The sequence below is a fragment of the Stegodyphus dumicola genome, chromosome 6, assembly GCF_044657685.1.
Source record: "Stegodyphus dumicola isolate Sdum_Otavi_A_Nest chromosome 6, ASM4465768v1".
In the NCBI taxonomy this organism is placed as follows: Eukaryota; Metazoa; Arthropoda; class Arachnida; order Araneae; family Eresidae; genus Stegodyphus; species Stegodyphus dumicola.
This window is the reverse complement of record NC_140773.1, coordinates 182,241,431-182,257,852: the sequence shown is the minus strand read 5'-3', so window position 1 is coordinate 182,257,852 and position 16,422 is coordinate 182,241,431. Positions and strand designations below refer to the sequence as shown.

General features: G+C 29.6%; 1 protein-coding gene across 9 annotated transcripts in view; it reads right to left on the bottom strand.

Annotated features, from left to right (window-relative positions):
• LOC118201469 (semaphorin-1A-like) overlaps positions 1–16,422 on the bottom strand; it is a 407,500-nt gene that overhangs the window by 60,469 nt on the left and 330,609 nt on the right. For 8 of the 9 annotated variants that reach the window (XM_085819221.1, XM_085819222.1, XM_085819220.1 and 5 more), the window contains 5 exons: positions 15,821–15,925; positions 15,007–15,094; positions 5,455–5,475; positions 3,417–3,521; positions 3,218–3,306 (listed from right to left, as the gene is read on the bottom strand). In XM_085819221.1, the coding sequence (XP_085675347.1) occupies positions 3,218–3,306; positions 3,417–3,521; positions 5,455–5,475; positions 15,007–15,094; positions 15,821–15,925 (408 nt within the window). The remainder of the gene's footprint in view (positions 1–3,217; positions 3,307–3,416; positions 3,522–5,454; positions 5,476–15,006; positions 15,095–15,820; positions 15,926–16,422) is intronic. The other variant, XM_085819223.1, reaches the window with a different exon arrangement.

Here is a 16,422-nt window from a genome sequence, read left to right as displayed (position 1 = left end):
GAGTAAAAGTATCGTCTACATAGCGGAACCATGCCGGGAAGTTTAAAGTTTAAAACAATTTTGATTCATAATAATGCATGTAGATATCAGCCAGGATGGGACTGAGGGGACTTCCCATGGCTAATCCCTCAGTTTGCTTGTAATATTTATTTTGGAAAACAAAATGTGTTTGTTTCAAACAGAGTTGAGAGAGAGAAATTAGCTCATCAATTTCGATGCAAGAGAAATGAAATTCGCGAAGTCTGGTTTCTAGACATCTTAATGCACCCTCCACTGGGACATTGGTGAATAATGATTTTACATCAAAAGAAACCATGAGTAAATTACTAGGAGAAATGTTTTTAACCTTTTTTACAAACTCTATTGAATTTTTTATGGTGTAAATGTTATTGTCTAATAGAGTGGAAAATCTAGAACCTAAATATTTAGCTAAAGGATACGAGGCAGTACCTAAATTTGATACAATAGGGCGGAAAGGAATACCACTTTTATGAATTTTGGGAAGAGCATATAATCTGGCACAATTCGCAACAGATGGGATAAGCGAATGTTTTAAGTTGCTTGAAATGATTTGCGAAGATTTGATCGCAGTTTTTATTTTGGATAAGTCCGAAGGTGAAGGATCTTTAGGGATCGGATTATATGGTCCTTCGTTTAAGAGTTCAGTGACACCATCGATGTAAGTGTTCTTATCCATGACGACTATCTGGCCACCTTTGTCGGCCTTTGAAGAAATGATAATATCCGGGTTAGAATGAATTTCGCGCATTGTAGCTCTTTCTCTCGCAGTTAGATTTGGTTTCAAAGGTTTATTATTGAATTTCACATTATGAGCGATAAGATGCCTAATCATTTCTTTCTGTGAATCTGAAACTTTACTGAACTTGAAAGCTTTTTCGATAGGAGCCAAAATCTTTGGAATCGAGGGTTTACAGGTTTGTGAGAAGTTAAAATTATATTTTAGAATTCTCTCTTGTTCTTCTGAAAGACTAACATTAGAAATATTAACTATTGGCTTGATGTTTACAATGGGAAGATTTTTTGAACTACTTGAACTGGAAGACTGTAAAAGAAGTTTTTCGAATTTAACTGCAAGGGTGTTTTTATGACGGTTAACTGCATTCTCCGTTCTAGACCAAGACTTTTGCTCAAGGCCAGTGAATTTTGGATATGATTTAGCGAGTTCCAGATGAAGCTTATAGAGTTCATGTTCAACTTTGGACATTTGTTGACGTGTATCCCTTATCACGGACCGAAGTAAGGCAAGCTTGCAATTTAACAGAATTCTTGAAACGCGACTCGAAAGTTTTTGAGTAGTTTTAATTTGAATAAAATTGGGGATCAATTTTTTACATTTACATTTAAGTAAAAAGTCAAGATGATTCAGGAATTTTTGCCGTTTCAGGCGTAATTTAGTGAAACGATTAACGGATGAAGGCATGATAAACAATGCAGAAAATCAAACTAAATTAACTGAGCAATAATAAAGTACACACAAAACAGCAGAAAAATCCCTCACTGAAATGAATAGAAAATTTGTGGTTTGACTTCTGAATTAGTATTTATTCGGCGTGTTATTGTGTCTTAATCATAACAAAGTAGTTTGCTTAGCAAAGTATTTCGTTTACAATAGGAAACGATAATCACTTGAGTTCAAACAGAGGTAGCGGAGAAAAAGTCCGGCTACGCTTCTTTGAGGGTTTCTTTTTCCGCTCTTGACAGAGCTTAGTAGCGACTTGGGACGAGCCGTAAAATACAAGAGAAAGGCTCTCTCTTCTCTACGCAACGACTGCGTATTCTGCAGACTAAAATCTCTCTAATTATTTTCACTCACTGTTTTTATGTCCAGGTTTTCTGGGCGTGTCTTGTGCGTCTGCTGCAGTGATTTGCTAAACGTCTTTTTCGGAGCATCTCTCCATTGGTTAACAGGCGCTGATTTGTTCTCAGATACTGTCTTGACAGCCTGAGAAACTGAAATTTTCCGTGGGAAAATTCAGAACGTCTTTTTGGAAGGTCTAGCTAAATTATTTCGAGAAACAGGCAGTTGGCGACAGTCTATCGCATACACACAATGGACACTCCACAACCCGTGAGAACTTGTATGAAAGTTTTCTCCTTTCGTAAAAACAATATGCTTTCCGCACTTTGTTGGGGGTCACGTTCGACCTCAAGAATTCGTAAGTGTCATCAGGGTGGTCATCTGGCGCCCATTTGAAGTCTCTTTTTCCCAGACTTCGTGGGAGCCCGTGGAAAAATAGCTGACAACGTTACAATATTATTTAACATTTATAAAGCATATTAAATGCTTTTTATGTAAATTACAGCACTGCTTATCGGCGGATTTTTGTACTAAAATTTTTTATTTAAATGTCAAGCACATCTTGAATTATGTTCAAATTTTATCTGATTTGGACCAATAGAATACATTCTAGAGCCCTCTGAAGTAGGAAACTTAATTCTTTCCAACCTTAAACTTTAAATCAAAAAAATATTACTTATCTTCTCATTTAAAAATTTGAAAGAATGCCAAATCATCTAGAAGCATGTAAGATGAATGCTAAACGTATTCTTTAAAACAAATTATGTCCTTCAAGCCCTTTATTTGTAACATGTATTAACTTCCAAAAGCATTGATATTGAGGTGGGGGGGAGTTTTTCTTAATATGTTGATTCAGCAACAAGGTTAAACGATGATTTTAACAATGTATTGCATATTGTTCTAATAAATCATACATAAGCAAGCCAAATAGCTTTGAACCAAATATTCATTTTTCAAATTCACAAAATCTATAATTCATAAAAACAGGTCATCACAAATTTTACATACAATCAGTTTCATAAAACCAGGTCTGGAGATTGATTATTAGTTAATTTTTGTTCAACTGCTAACGAAATAAAGGCTAGCTTTCATTGTAGAAAAGCATTTATTAAAACAATAGAAAAATTGATGTAACAGTTAACTTTCATACTTAATAACATGCAATATTAATCTTTAGCATTTTTAGAAGTAAACAGTGGAGCAGTTTTAAACACTTTAAATTATTAGATCTACTTTTCTGTAAACATTAATTCCACTCCAAAAAAATAGGAAAAATAATTAGATATGTATTAAGTAGCTTCTGAACTCATTTTAAATTAATATAAAGTATTGCACCAAAAAACTGCAAACAAAAGATAAGAAATATATATTTTATATTAAAATTGGGCTGTTACTCACCTTACCACAGTTAATATATTCTACTGCCGTTTCTCGGAAAAAGAAATACACAAATTCATCGTGGTGCACAGAACTCACAAAATTAGGGGCTACAAATTAAAAAAAGATCAGCATTGTTAGCAAAAGATAATTTTGAGAACTAACAAATTTATTTAGATATTAAAATTAGTATGAAAATAATATGAAAAATAAAGATTACCATTTAAGTGCTTCCAGTTGAACTGTTCAGTTCTTAGGGGTTGTCGGTAAATTAAAGGGTCAGCTCCTGTAAACTGAGCTACTGTAGCTACATACAGATCTCCATCTAAAAATGAAATGAAAAGCACCTTTGATGCAAAATCTTAAAACATTCATATGGATGAAAATTAATACCATGAAAATATAGATTCTGCAGTGCAAAGTTTCCATATTAATACATAATTATAAACAGATCAGTGTACAGAGTGACACAGGGTGACCAACTAACTATATTTACTTTCCTGCATTTAAAATACCCAATATTTATGCTTACCCGGAGGGATATATTTAAAAAATATTAATACTTGATGTATCAAAAAATTTATTCTTTAAAAGAAAAAAAAAAAAAAATATATTGAGGTTTTCAGAATTTTTTTTTATGGAAAAATAAAATAAATTCATATTCTGAATGTCTTACTAAAGAGATTTAAAATTATCTTAATATGTGACTACTGTAAGATAAGTAGCAATCCTGTAACTGGTTTTGTGGCAATCATATACAGATGCCTCTGAAATTGCAGAACAGTAGCCATACCCTGCAAGCCACAACGAGTGGAAGCACCTAACACATTCTATGGCAAATGAGTAACAGAAATATGGCAGAGATGTGACTGAATTATGAGTTAAAATACAGGAACATCAATAATGAAACATGTAATATGTTACAACATATGCATATGGTGAAAAAAATGCTTAGCTGTGCTTCAGTATTTAGAAATGGAAGCCCTTCAAAGATGAGAACATGAGTGATTGACAAACAAACTAGAGAAAGTATATTTATTTATTATATATAAAAAAGAAGCATATTTTAGCACACAATTCATTTCAGATGTCAAAATTTCTAATCCATGGATTGATAATGAATGGTGACTAGAATGCAGACATCCTGTGTTTGCATGAGGTCAAGACAGAAAAGACTAATCTGCTCAAGAAACAATGCTTTTTTGCTCCTGGACAATGCTTAGCTACATGTTGCTCTGTGGCCTAGGCAGCATTATCTGAAATCAGGTACAGGTTGAAACAAGGATGTCACCTTCACATTCCAGAAGGAATATTAGGCATTGCTGGAACTTGCTAACTATTTTAAGCTATACCCTAATTTTGATGAAGAAAACAAGTTCAAGGGTCTTCCATCCTTCTTCCTCTATTATCAACTACTCGACAGAACTGGTTCATTGGTTCATTCTGCAATTTGCTGCATAGGCATTATACACTTACAAACAAACATGCCTTCTCCAGGGGCCCTTGAAACTGGGACTATCCGAAATCAATAAGACTGCCTTATAACATCCTTTTATATAGCTTGAAATTAAACCACAGGATTTCTCAGCAGTTTCAACAATGAAAAGAGCTGATATCGAAGTGAAAGGAATACTATATCTGCAGTGCTATGAGGGTTATATAATTTTTTATTTGGAATCATTCATCAAATAGTCTATGAAATCAAATATTTTCATCACATTTTTAAAATAAATTGCATAATTATTATTATTAGCAAGCTGTCAAAATATAATATATATATATTATTTTCTTCCCTTTAACTGACTTTTTCTACATTTTTGGTAAAATAATAATTAAAAACAAGAATCTTTTAGATGTACAGTAAATGATTAAAACAGAAAAATTGCACAAATGGATTTCCCCACCCCCAAGTTTAAGTAAAATGATAACATAAAAAACAAAAATCATTTAGATATATAACAAAAAAAATTCATATACTAATTAAATTTGACACTATATATCTTAATATCATAAAAAAAGACAAAGGCTAAAGTTTTTGTTACTAATACATGGCATTAATAACTTGTAGCTGGTCACCCTGGAATGAAAGAGACAGAGAGAGAGAGACCGTATGAGGTAGAAGAAGCTTTTAATGAAAGGAATGTTTAATTACAGGAACAACTGCTAAAAGTTTCTCTAGTTTGGGACATGCAAATGAACAGCAAAATACTTAAAATAGGATTCAAGGGAGAAGACTATTCTGGATATAATTACACTACCTGTTCTCTCTTTTAATGGTCCTATAATGGATTGCATGGCAAAAGAAACAAGGACTTGGTAAGCAAAAAAATACAGCTGACAAATTTAACAATTACTAAGTTTATTTATTTTTTCTTTTCTTTCATATTGCAAACTTCTATACAGCTTTTCAAACAATTTATGGCACAAATTTAAGTCAAATCAATTTTTTTAAGGTCTCTTACTTACATGTACAGTGCTTTCTAGGTTAATGATACTTTCAAAAGGAAACAGTTGCATTTGAATAACAACCATACAGCCAGCCTTATACCTTTTAAAAGACATTTTAATGACACACACAGGATTTCCTTTACCAATAATATTATACTTGGTTTATATATAACATTTATTTGATGCATACAAATATAACTTAATAAAGGTAAAATTACTGACAACAAGTTGTATTTAAGTTGCACTGTGTTAAGTTGTACAATCCAAAGCATAAGTAAAGTAAATTCTGATAATGAGTGAAAGCCTGTAATCTACACTAATTTTGGATACAACAAATTCTGATCATCAGTAAACTTAGCATAATAAAAAAAATTCTTATGCATGGTGAAAATAAATCTTATAATAAAAACAGGCATATTATGATTATAAAAAAATTAATTTACTTCATTATTGAAGCTACACAGTTACTGCATATTTTTTCAGTTAACCTCTTTACAAATTTTTCCTCTTAAGTAAAAACAAGTACTTCTGGATATCTATTCCATGTTATTTTAAAATAAAATTTAAATTTATGGGATGATTATGTATTAAAGAATTTATTTGCCTGCAACTTTTCAAATGTTAAGTTCAAGCTAAATGCACTTGTTCAGCCTTCTCACAGATGGCTTATTTGTTCAACAGCATATGGGGAAAAATTCTTAAAAGTAGCACTTCTAGAAATTGTCCTGTCAAGGAAAATAAAAAAATATAAAAAGGGACCAAAAGGGAGATTTTTTTCTTTTTTCTTTTTTTTTCTTTTTCTTTTTTTTAAAGTAATTTTAACTAATGTTATCCTTCTTAATTACTACGAGACAAAATTAATATTCACCAATACTTTCTTAAAATTTACCCATAAAAGGTAAAGAAGGTTTTATATTTGAGGAGATCTCAATTTCAAGTAAATATGATACTTAAAAAGTTCTGTGCTTAATTATTCTTAGTTAAACAATTCTTAATGTATTATATGTATTTCAGATGCCCCAATAATCCCAATGCCCAAATAATCCAAATTTAGTGTAAAAATTAAAAAGGGAAAAAGTTAAACTTAGAAAGGTATGACTTTTAACGTGCCAAACAATGGTTCCAAGATATGCAAAATTATCAGAATTCTACTGTATAAACATAAACAGAATATAATAATAATTTGTACTACAATGCACGAACTGTAAAGTTTTGATAGCCTACTTTGATTAATGCAGAATATCATGTCCTAAATTAATACAATAAACTATCAAAGAAACAATATTTTTGTGACATAGTATATAGATATGACATATTAGAAATAAAGTCATTAAACAGTACTTGTTTTTCATAGCAGTTAAAAAGAGACAAGAACAATTTTCACAAGCACTTTTTGTCATCCTATTCAATGTTCCATACACACAAAAAGTTTAATATCTAAACAATTATATATACATACAGAAACTATTTAATATACACATAAATAAGCAATAATACTTCATACATGTACAAATACATACCCCAAAAATTTATTTTTAACCAACACTTTCAGAAGGTCACAGTTCAGCAACGTCTGCAAATAATAATTCTAAAACATGATACCTCAACAAGAATTCCATAAGATACAACTTCAGGTGATGGCAAGATGTACCTCTATGCTTCTTGTTCTACCCTTTCATGAATTTCATGCCAGTCATAGGATCCGCAAAATTGAACTAATGGTCCCCTGCAACATGACGGATACTAGCTTTTTCCAGTTTTAAGTTAATATATGAACTAGTAGCATCACTTGTACCAGCAATCATCATCTAAAATCCACTACCATGGCTGTATTCACCCAGCACTCCTTTTTTTTTTTTTTACTTCCTTGTATGAAGCAAAAAGGAAGTATTGTAATCGCGAAAAAATTCAGGCATCATATTTCAAAGCAAATATCCATTTTCACCGCTATCGAATGCAATTTAATCATGTTTTTGCATGACATCTGTACGTAAGGACAGGATAAAGGACTCTTTCCCCCCAAAAAATTGTAAAACTAATTTAAAATAAATTCTGAAGAGAATTTTTTGTGGCGTCTGTGCGTACGTACGTATCTCGCATAACTGAAAATCAAGTAGCCTCAGAACGTTGAAATTTTGTATATAGGACTGCTATAACATGTAGATGTGCACTTTGTATTTTGGTTGCAATCGGCCGCTCCAAAAAGTATATAAATATATGTATATATATATATATATATATATATTCACTGTTACTCAGCTCAGTGATCTCTTTTTCTTTATTCTTATATGTTTGTAAATTGTGCATTTTTTGCTTAATTAATTAATAAAAATTATTGAATTATGTTGCTCTTATCTTCCGGTTAAGGTTTTTATGCCTTTAGTAAATCTGTATGCAATATTTTTAGAATTATCAACAATTTAAAAGTTGTTTAAGTGAAGCTAATCCTTATAATTTTTTCATTGGCACTCATTGCTTGTTTACATTTGAAACAGCAGAATAGTAGATTTTTTGACAATCTAGAGAAAGTAAGCTTCGCGATAACAAAGATAACGCCTTCTTTTATTATTGCGAATTAAATCCATTTTATCGGAATTTATTCGAGGAAATAAGTGTTTTAAGATTTTCTTCATAATTTTCAATACAGACATCTTGAGTTTTGATGTACTTTTACCTTGTTGCGAAGTGAGAACTGAATTAATTGAATGAGAAATACTGAATCGTCTGTGAAAAACTGTTTCTCTTTTGTTGTTGTTGTTGTTGTTCTTTCCTCAATTTCTTTTATACATCATTTACATACATTTATTTTATACATTTATTATAGTATTTGAATAGAACATGTGGCAACGATTAGATAATTCTTAAAATGATATAAATTTTGTGCATTCTGAGTTAAAAAATGAATGAAATGTAACACTGTTAAGTGAACCTAGGGCCAGAGTGTCACTATGGTAAACAAATATAGTGAATTTTAAAGAGTGCATTTATTCTGTTGTGATTTATGCACTAACGACAAAGTAGATTTAATTCAATCTAATAAGTTTAAATGAAATGCAAGAAAAATGTGTATAATTTAATATTCCGTACAAAGAAGTAATGCAGATTTTTTTTTCTTTTTATGGAGATTGATTGCTTTCATGACTTACCCAGCTTTCAGATTTCTCTAATCTAATGATCTGTCATAAATTTAGAACATTCTTTCCACATATAACTATTTCAGGCTATTAGCTGCTGTTTCTTCATTAAATACCATCGAAATACAGTTAGTTCTTCATTTCAACATGTATGAACTATAATGCCATTAGGAATGATATTCTTGAACTAGTAATTCAGTTCACCATGCTTCATCTCCAAATGGTTTCTTTTTCAGAGTACTTTTGCCCATTAAGATCATTTTCACAAATTTCTTTTGAAAGGTAAAACACCTTTATCTTGGAAGAAATGTGTAACATTATCTTCTGTTAATAGCAAACTGAAGTTAGTAAACATACTGGAAATTCTAGCCATGGAAACCTGTTAATAAATGCAAACCACATATAGATTTGAAATTTTATCATTATCTCGACCTTGACAGTTTCATTTCTTTGGTTGTTTAAGATGTTTGCTAACAAATTGAACTTTCTTAAATTCAGACTGTGCCAAAGCTATTTTCTCTAATTTGTCAAGGCTGCTATAAAAAGGATGCACTGAACTTATTAGCTTAGTCTACTGGCATTTTAACATAAATTATTTATCACATCTAGTGGCAGAAAACAAATGCAATTTAATTTCACATTTATTTATGAGCAAAATAGGCCTTTCCTGATAAAAAGTCAGTACACATATTAAGTCAAATATGAGCCAGTACACATATTAGAACTTTACAGTTTTCTGCATACTAATGTCATAATTTGAAAATCTAAATTATGTTAAATGGCTGTGAAGAACTCAATCAAATAATAATTGGTAAAAAATCTACTGAATTATCGAAGATATTTAAATTTACATAAATAAATGAATGAGTAAAAAAATAAGAAGTTTTTATAAAAATAAACTTTTATTTAAACTTCATAAAATCATTAATGAACTAAAAGGAGAAAAATAATTTATCATATAATTTAATGCGAACAATTATCTCTAAAAAGTTCAGCTACAATTTTACATCAGTATAGTAAAAGCATGGGATGCCCTTGATAAATTTCCAAAAATAAGGATTTCTGATAATACAGTTCAATTATTCGATTTCATCATTTTGGCACCCATACTTTTATTATTCATTATATAAAATCATAAATGAGTTTTGTAACAAGAATTATTCAGTCTCTTGCTTCCATTAAACTACATGCTAAATTATTTTTCTTCTTTTAGTCCATTAATTATTTTAAGTTTTATTACTACTCTTGCCTCCTCAGCAATTCTGTTATTCAAATAGCCAGAAAAAATCCAGCAAGTTTGCTCCAAAATCAGAAATTACATTAAAATCTTACATAAATTTCATTTAAAAGATTTTTTCTGCTCTATTTGATGGTGCAAACTGCGAAATGTTGAGAGTTTTAGTTTCCTTATTAAATGAAGATGTATTATTTAAATATGTAAAACTTAGGGAGGGAATCACTGCACTACATTTTATTGTTATTTGCGATGAGTAAAAGTGCAACATTTGAACTTTACAACTTATCACAGAATAGCTTAAAATTTTACAGCAAGGTTTTGACCAGAGTGAAACACACCATAAATAAGTTACATAAAAGCATATAAAAAACATGGCTAGTTTAAAAAAAGATCCTTAAAATATCACCTAAATGATATTTTTTTAAAAGAAGGTTATGAGTTTGTTTTATAACCTCTGAAAATTTCATATCTTTGATACATTTTTTATGTTAGAATTTTAAAGTCCCATAAAAGATTAAATTACAAATCACAACAAAATTAAGAAAATCAACTTTTAAAATGAAATATTGAGAAAATACATTATACAAAGTTATGAAATGAAAAACAAAATAAAAGTGGTATGGTAGATTTTATTGTAAATAATTTTTTTACATGCAAAATTTTACAAAATATTTTTTCCCCCCTAATCAATCCTGTTGTTTTTTTATACCAATAACATGAAAATGCAAAATCTACCCATAAAAAGAGCACAGAAGACAGTTTTTATTAAATGTAGAAGACTTCTATAGTAAGTTCAACTTATTGGAAGCAAATCCAATGAGATTAATATATAAAAATAAATAAACTCAATTTTACAGAAATCTATTCGGAAGGAAGAAAATCAAGTGTAATTACATCACAACATTGAAACTCAAGAACCGATCAGTTCCCTTCTATTTCATATGGTAGTAGCATATTTTTGAAAAAAATACATAAAATTCATTAATATTGTTTCTCGTTCAAAGGGGGACAAAAGGTTTGTTTCATAATCTTTGAATCTTGTAAGCTTTGTAAGCAATACATTTTTAGATATTGAAATTTTAAAATCATGGATGTCAAAATAATTTTTAAAAAAATAGAGCGATTTTCAAAACTTGGTTAAAAACCAAAAATTATATCAAAACTTTCATACAAAAGATTTTTTTCTGCTCTATACCATGATTCAAATAGTCAATTTCTGAGATTGTTTGTTTGTTCCTAAAATGAAGATATATGTGCAAAATCATTTCAATATTGAATTTTAAAAAATTCTTCACCACACTGATTGTTATCCACAAAAAGTATGTCCATAAAATATGAATTCAACAGCTTATTAAGAACTTGTTTAAAAATTGATCAGAAATTTTTTACCATAGCAATAAAACTCAAGAGAGAGCTAAATAAAAGTTTATAAAAATGAATAAGCTTTACATATGAAGTAACAAGTGAATTTAGTAACGTATTTTTTTTTCTCAAATACATTACAAAGTATGATAATATGTAAAAGGAATTGAAATATCATAAACCAAGAAGCACTGTACAAGAGAGTACATGTAACATACAGAGAATTTAGTGAAACGATTAAAATTTTTTTTAAATATTTAATATCGTAGTCCTATATCATATAATGCAAGGCCGCATACACATATTTATGTTTTGTGCAATAAAAGCTTTTCATAACATAAATTAAGAACATTTAAAATTAAGTATATATTTATATATATAAATAGATACACACACACACAGAGCAAGCACCTGACAATTCAGTATTCACCTAACTGGAAAGCTCTCAAGTAACTGGAAGATACTAAAATTTAAGAAATCACTTTTTCTTTTCTCTTTTCCTTTAAAAAAAAAAAAAAAAAAATTAAATCAGGCTTGTAAAACCATTATAAAGCATGTGTAGGCCTATGACTCGTGACAAACAAAAACTGCTGCTAAGCGGTGTAATAAGCGGCCAATAATGAATAAGCATAACACCCCAATGCAGTCAAAAGATCTTTGCTTTGGCATCACATTCAACCCATTAATTTTTGATAAGCTACTTATTTTTCATAAAAAAGGATTAAGTTTACTGCATTCTATCTTCCCCCTCCCTATTTTGCAACCTTCCTTTTCCCCCTGCCCATTTAAAAAAAAAAAAAAAAAAAAAAAGATTAAAATTTGGAACCTGTATTAAATGAAACACCATGCAGTGGAGTATTTACAGAATTGCAGGATCCTGGTATCCAGAAAATAGTATATAAATGTGTACGATATGTGACTTTATTTAAAAACTGATTAACAAAGGCAATACAATGTGAAAATTGCAACATGTGATTTAAGTTTTTTATATGCTGTACCCATAACTTGTCTCTGTAGATTCTACCTAAATGAAGAGTGATCAGGTCTTTCAAACTGCTGGAATGATTGCTGCAATTTTGATGGAATCTATGCCACTTAGTCAACATGATTTCATAACTGGATAAGATGTTTTATGTTTAGGGCCTGTGAAAATACATCAGCTTTGTGTTTGAAATGCATTTCCCCCCCTCAAATGTCATATAATATTGAAATTCAGGCTTTTGATATTCAAATTAGTAACAAAGAAGATGGCTGCTTTTTAATTTTAAACCAGATATTTTCTCTTCCATTTATCTGGCTTTTCTACTATGAATCGCATTTTTTTATATGCTCAACTATCCAGAATTTCCACATATCCAGTATTCAGTTCCCAAACTTTCAGGAAAGTTGAGTTTTTACTGTTTATGCATGTCTGTGAGTACTTGTGTGTGTATATATATACATATATATATATATATATATATATATATATATATATGCAAGCATGCATCCACATATGCTAGAAGTTACCAATGATTAAAAACATGTTTTGAAAATTATCAAAAAATGTACATGCAAAGCTAAAAGAACTGCCTCATTCAATTTGTTTTTTTCAACAAGTTCAAAAAATATTTTGTCCCTATTCAAACAGAATTCATAGATACTGCAAGTAAGGCCATTTATAGGGAAGAGAAAATATTTTGAAAGTAAAAATAACAAAACAATGCTGGAAAAAAAAGCCAAAAAAAGTGATAAATGGCAGCAATAAAACAAAATTAGCTAATTAATGAAATTAATTTGGGGAAGAAAAATTTTACAATGATGATGAAAAAAGACTGGGAGAAAAGAACAGCTCTGTATCATATTGAAGTATTCACCTGAACTAATTATCAGTATAAGTCTTACAGCTTCTTCCTATGACAAGCATTTTTTTTCCTCACTTTTTAAAAATTTCCCCTTACAATATAACACAGAAATTCCTTACTTGACATGGTTATTAATGCGATCATACTACCTGAATATATAAATATGTGTTCATCCAACTATTTTTTACCATCCCCTTCCATATTCCTCTCTCACTATTTATATAACATTTAAATAAAAAAATTAGAATGCTTTTATTACACAGTCAAAATCTATGCTTTTTTAGCTGTGATTTTTTGGATTAAAAAACAGCTGAAGAAATTTAAACACTCTTTTGTTTCCTTTTCTCTTTATCAGTTCTTTTATAATATCTCAGTGCATTATCAATCCTTAACCAAACTTACAAACTTCTTTTTCAAATTGAATCTGACTCCATAACTTGTATTTCTAGCTATTCAGCAGTTTGCAATATTTCTTGCAATTCCTCCATGTACATTTTGATTCTGATGAATTTACTTCATCGGTAGTCATATGCTTGTTCTTAAACAATATTACAGAGTTACAATTACTCAAATATCAATGATGTAACTAAGACCTGATTACAGCTTAAATAGCCCCAAGCTAAGGATGCAAAATCAGCATGCAATTCCTCATAATGTTCTTTGTCCTCATAAAATCCAGTAAAGTAGGCAATGAAGGGCCTTGAAAGAATTCTGTACTTAGACAAACCATTTTAACCAATTTTTCTCTATTTCTACTGCTTTAACTGGGCCCTAGATGCAAGTTCATTTCCAGAATATTATCTGAATCTAGTTCAAGTCCAGCAGGTGCAATTTCATGAACAGTTATGACAAGCTGCTCACTAAGCCAAACATAATCATTAAATTAATTACAATCAAAATAACAGGCCTGATGAAGGCATATGTAGATACTGCTTGAGAACTAGCATACAAATCAGAAAATATACACTGCTTGATTGTGACCTGTAACTTCTATAAAAATACTGTGTTCAGTGAAAATAGGCTGAAATAATTAAAACCGTGTTAAAAGAGGGATTCCCATATTTTATTTCTGCAGGTTTATACATATAAATAATGTGGATCTGGTCCATTACAGAATGGTAAGAAATTTCATTAACATATTTTAATGCTTCTGATATGCGATTTCAAGATACATTTGCCCATTTTGGCAACTAATCACAGTGGCCACTTTAAAAGAGAAGGTACCAACAGAATATAATGGTATGAAATAAGAAAAAAGGAGTATATTAATATATCTTAATATTCAGGAAAAATATAATGTTTTCAACCAAAAAAGGATTAAAATTGTCTCAATTGTTAAAATAAGCAATTAAGTCACTTCATATCTAAATATTTATTTTATTCTACCATCTTGTCAAATGTTGTATGCAGTAATATATTTTTATTAAGTAATTTTCAACAAAGACTGCCCTTACGATACAGCATCACAGCACATTACAGTGGCATTACACAAAGGTACAAAGCAGAAAGTCAGACACTTTTCCTAATGTTATCAATTCAAGCAAAATATTAAAGACAGATAGCAAATCTTACAGAAAAAAAAGACAAAATTTATACGTGTGTGAATGTCTAAAACAAAATGGCTCTTACCTTAACTACAAATAATTTTTTTAAAAGATTTTTGTTACTTAATAACCAATTACCATTTCCAAATATTACACAAAGCAAAAATGATATTTAGATGATCAGAATAATATAGTATACTTTTATAATACATGAAACAATAATGGTATTTTAACAATATACCTGCAAATATGGCTGTGCTGTTGTGTGTAGGATCATATGGACAAAGACCTTCTCCAGATTTTTCACCTTTCTGGCTATAATCAGCATCCTAAAAGTTAACAACATATATTTAATACAACAGAAATATCCTATTCTTAATGAAGTTTCTGTTTGAATACTTTATAATTGTGTAATAATATTTACAGATGTACATCCAGATAAATTTTTAATGTTGAACATCTGGACATAGGCATAACACTTCAAAATTTACAGTTGCATTATTTTTTAAAAAATGTATTGCACAGCTGGCGACATAACATGCAACAGTTCCACACTTGTAAATGACTACATTTACTGTTAAAAAATTAAATATTTTAAAGAATATTCTACTTTATTAATTTTTATAAGCTGCTATGTGAAAAAATCAGATGTGAGTACTCATTAAAAAATAAGCATATTTTGCATTTACTTACAAAATAGAAAATAAGAAAAAAAAAAAAACATACACATTAATATAGCCATTGTATCTAATAGACCATCAAATGATTAATAACTTAGACAACCTAATTTTCCAACAATTAGTTTCAAAACCAATTAAATGATGTTCTTTATTTTGAACTAGCTCTTGGTTAAAGCTAAAAGTAATAAAAATTTAATGAGAACATTTTTGAGCTGTAACAGACTATTTCCCTCTTATCTCCTTCTTCCCTTTAAAAAAATGTATTGGCTTCAGCTATATGTAGCTGAATAGAATATAATATCTTCAGAAAAGAACGTTAATTACAAAAGAATACTGAGCTCAATACAAAAAATATAAAATAGCTTAAAATCTTACCAGTATATAGACTCGACAAAGGGGCTTAAAGGCATTTGTACCACATACAAGAATCGTATCTTCAGATTTTCTAGCTAAAACACGAATATAATTTTGGCATTCTTCCTGCAATGTTTTTAAATTATTATGAATTAGAAAAATGATATTCAAAAATAAAAGTATAACAAATAAATGGCAAAAAATTTACATAATACAGAATACCATTACTTTTATGAAATGTTTTCATTAAAAAGAAGAGAGAGTAGGCCTACATTTAATTTTTAGAAGCAGGACAATCCCATTAAAGTCAATTTCGAAACTATGAATACCTGATTTGCAAAATGAGAGTAAGTAAATGACTGAAAAAACATATACAAGAGTAACCTGTCATAAAGGGACAGTGCTGTAGAAGGTTTCATTAAAAGAAAATTATACAAAGCATTTTTTAAAAAAAGTTTTTTTTCCACGAAAAATTTCCACGAGAAATTCAAATGATAAATAAAGTTAAGAGCAGTTGGACATTTAAGCAATTTACCACCGGTGAGTTTCAAAATGAAAGAAAAATTTTGCATGCAGATAACAAACATGAATTAACTTCTAGAATTCATTTTGTGATACCTAAA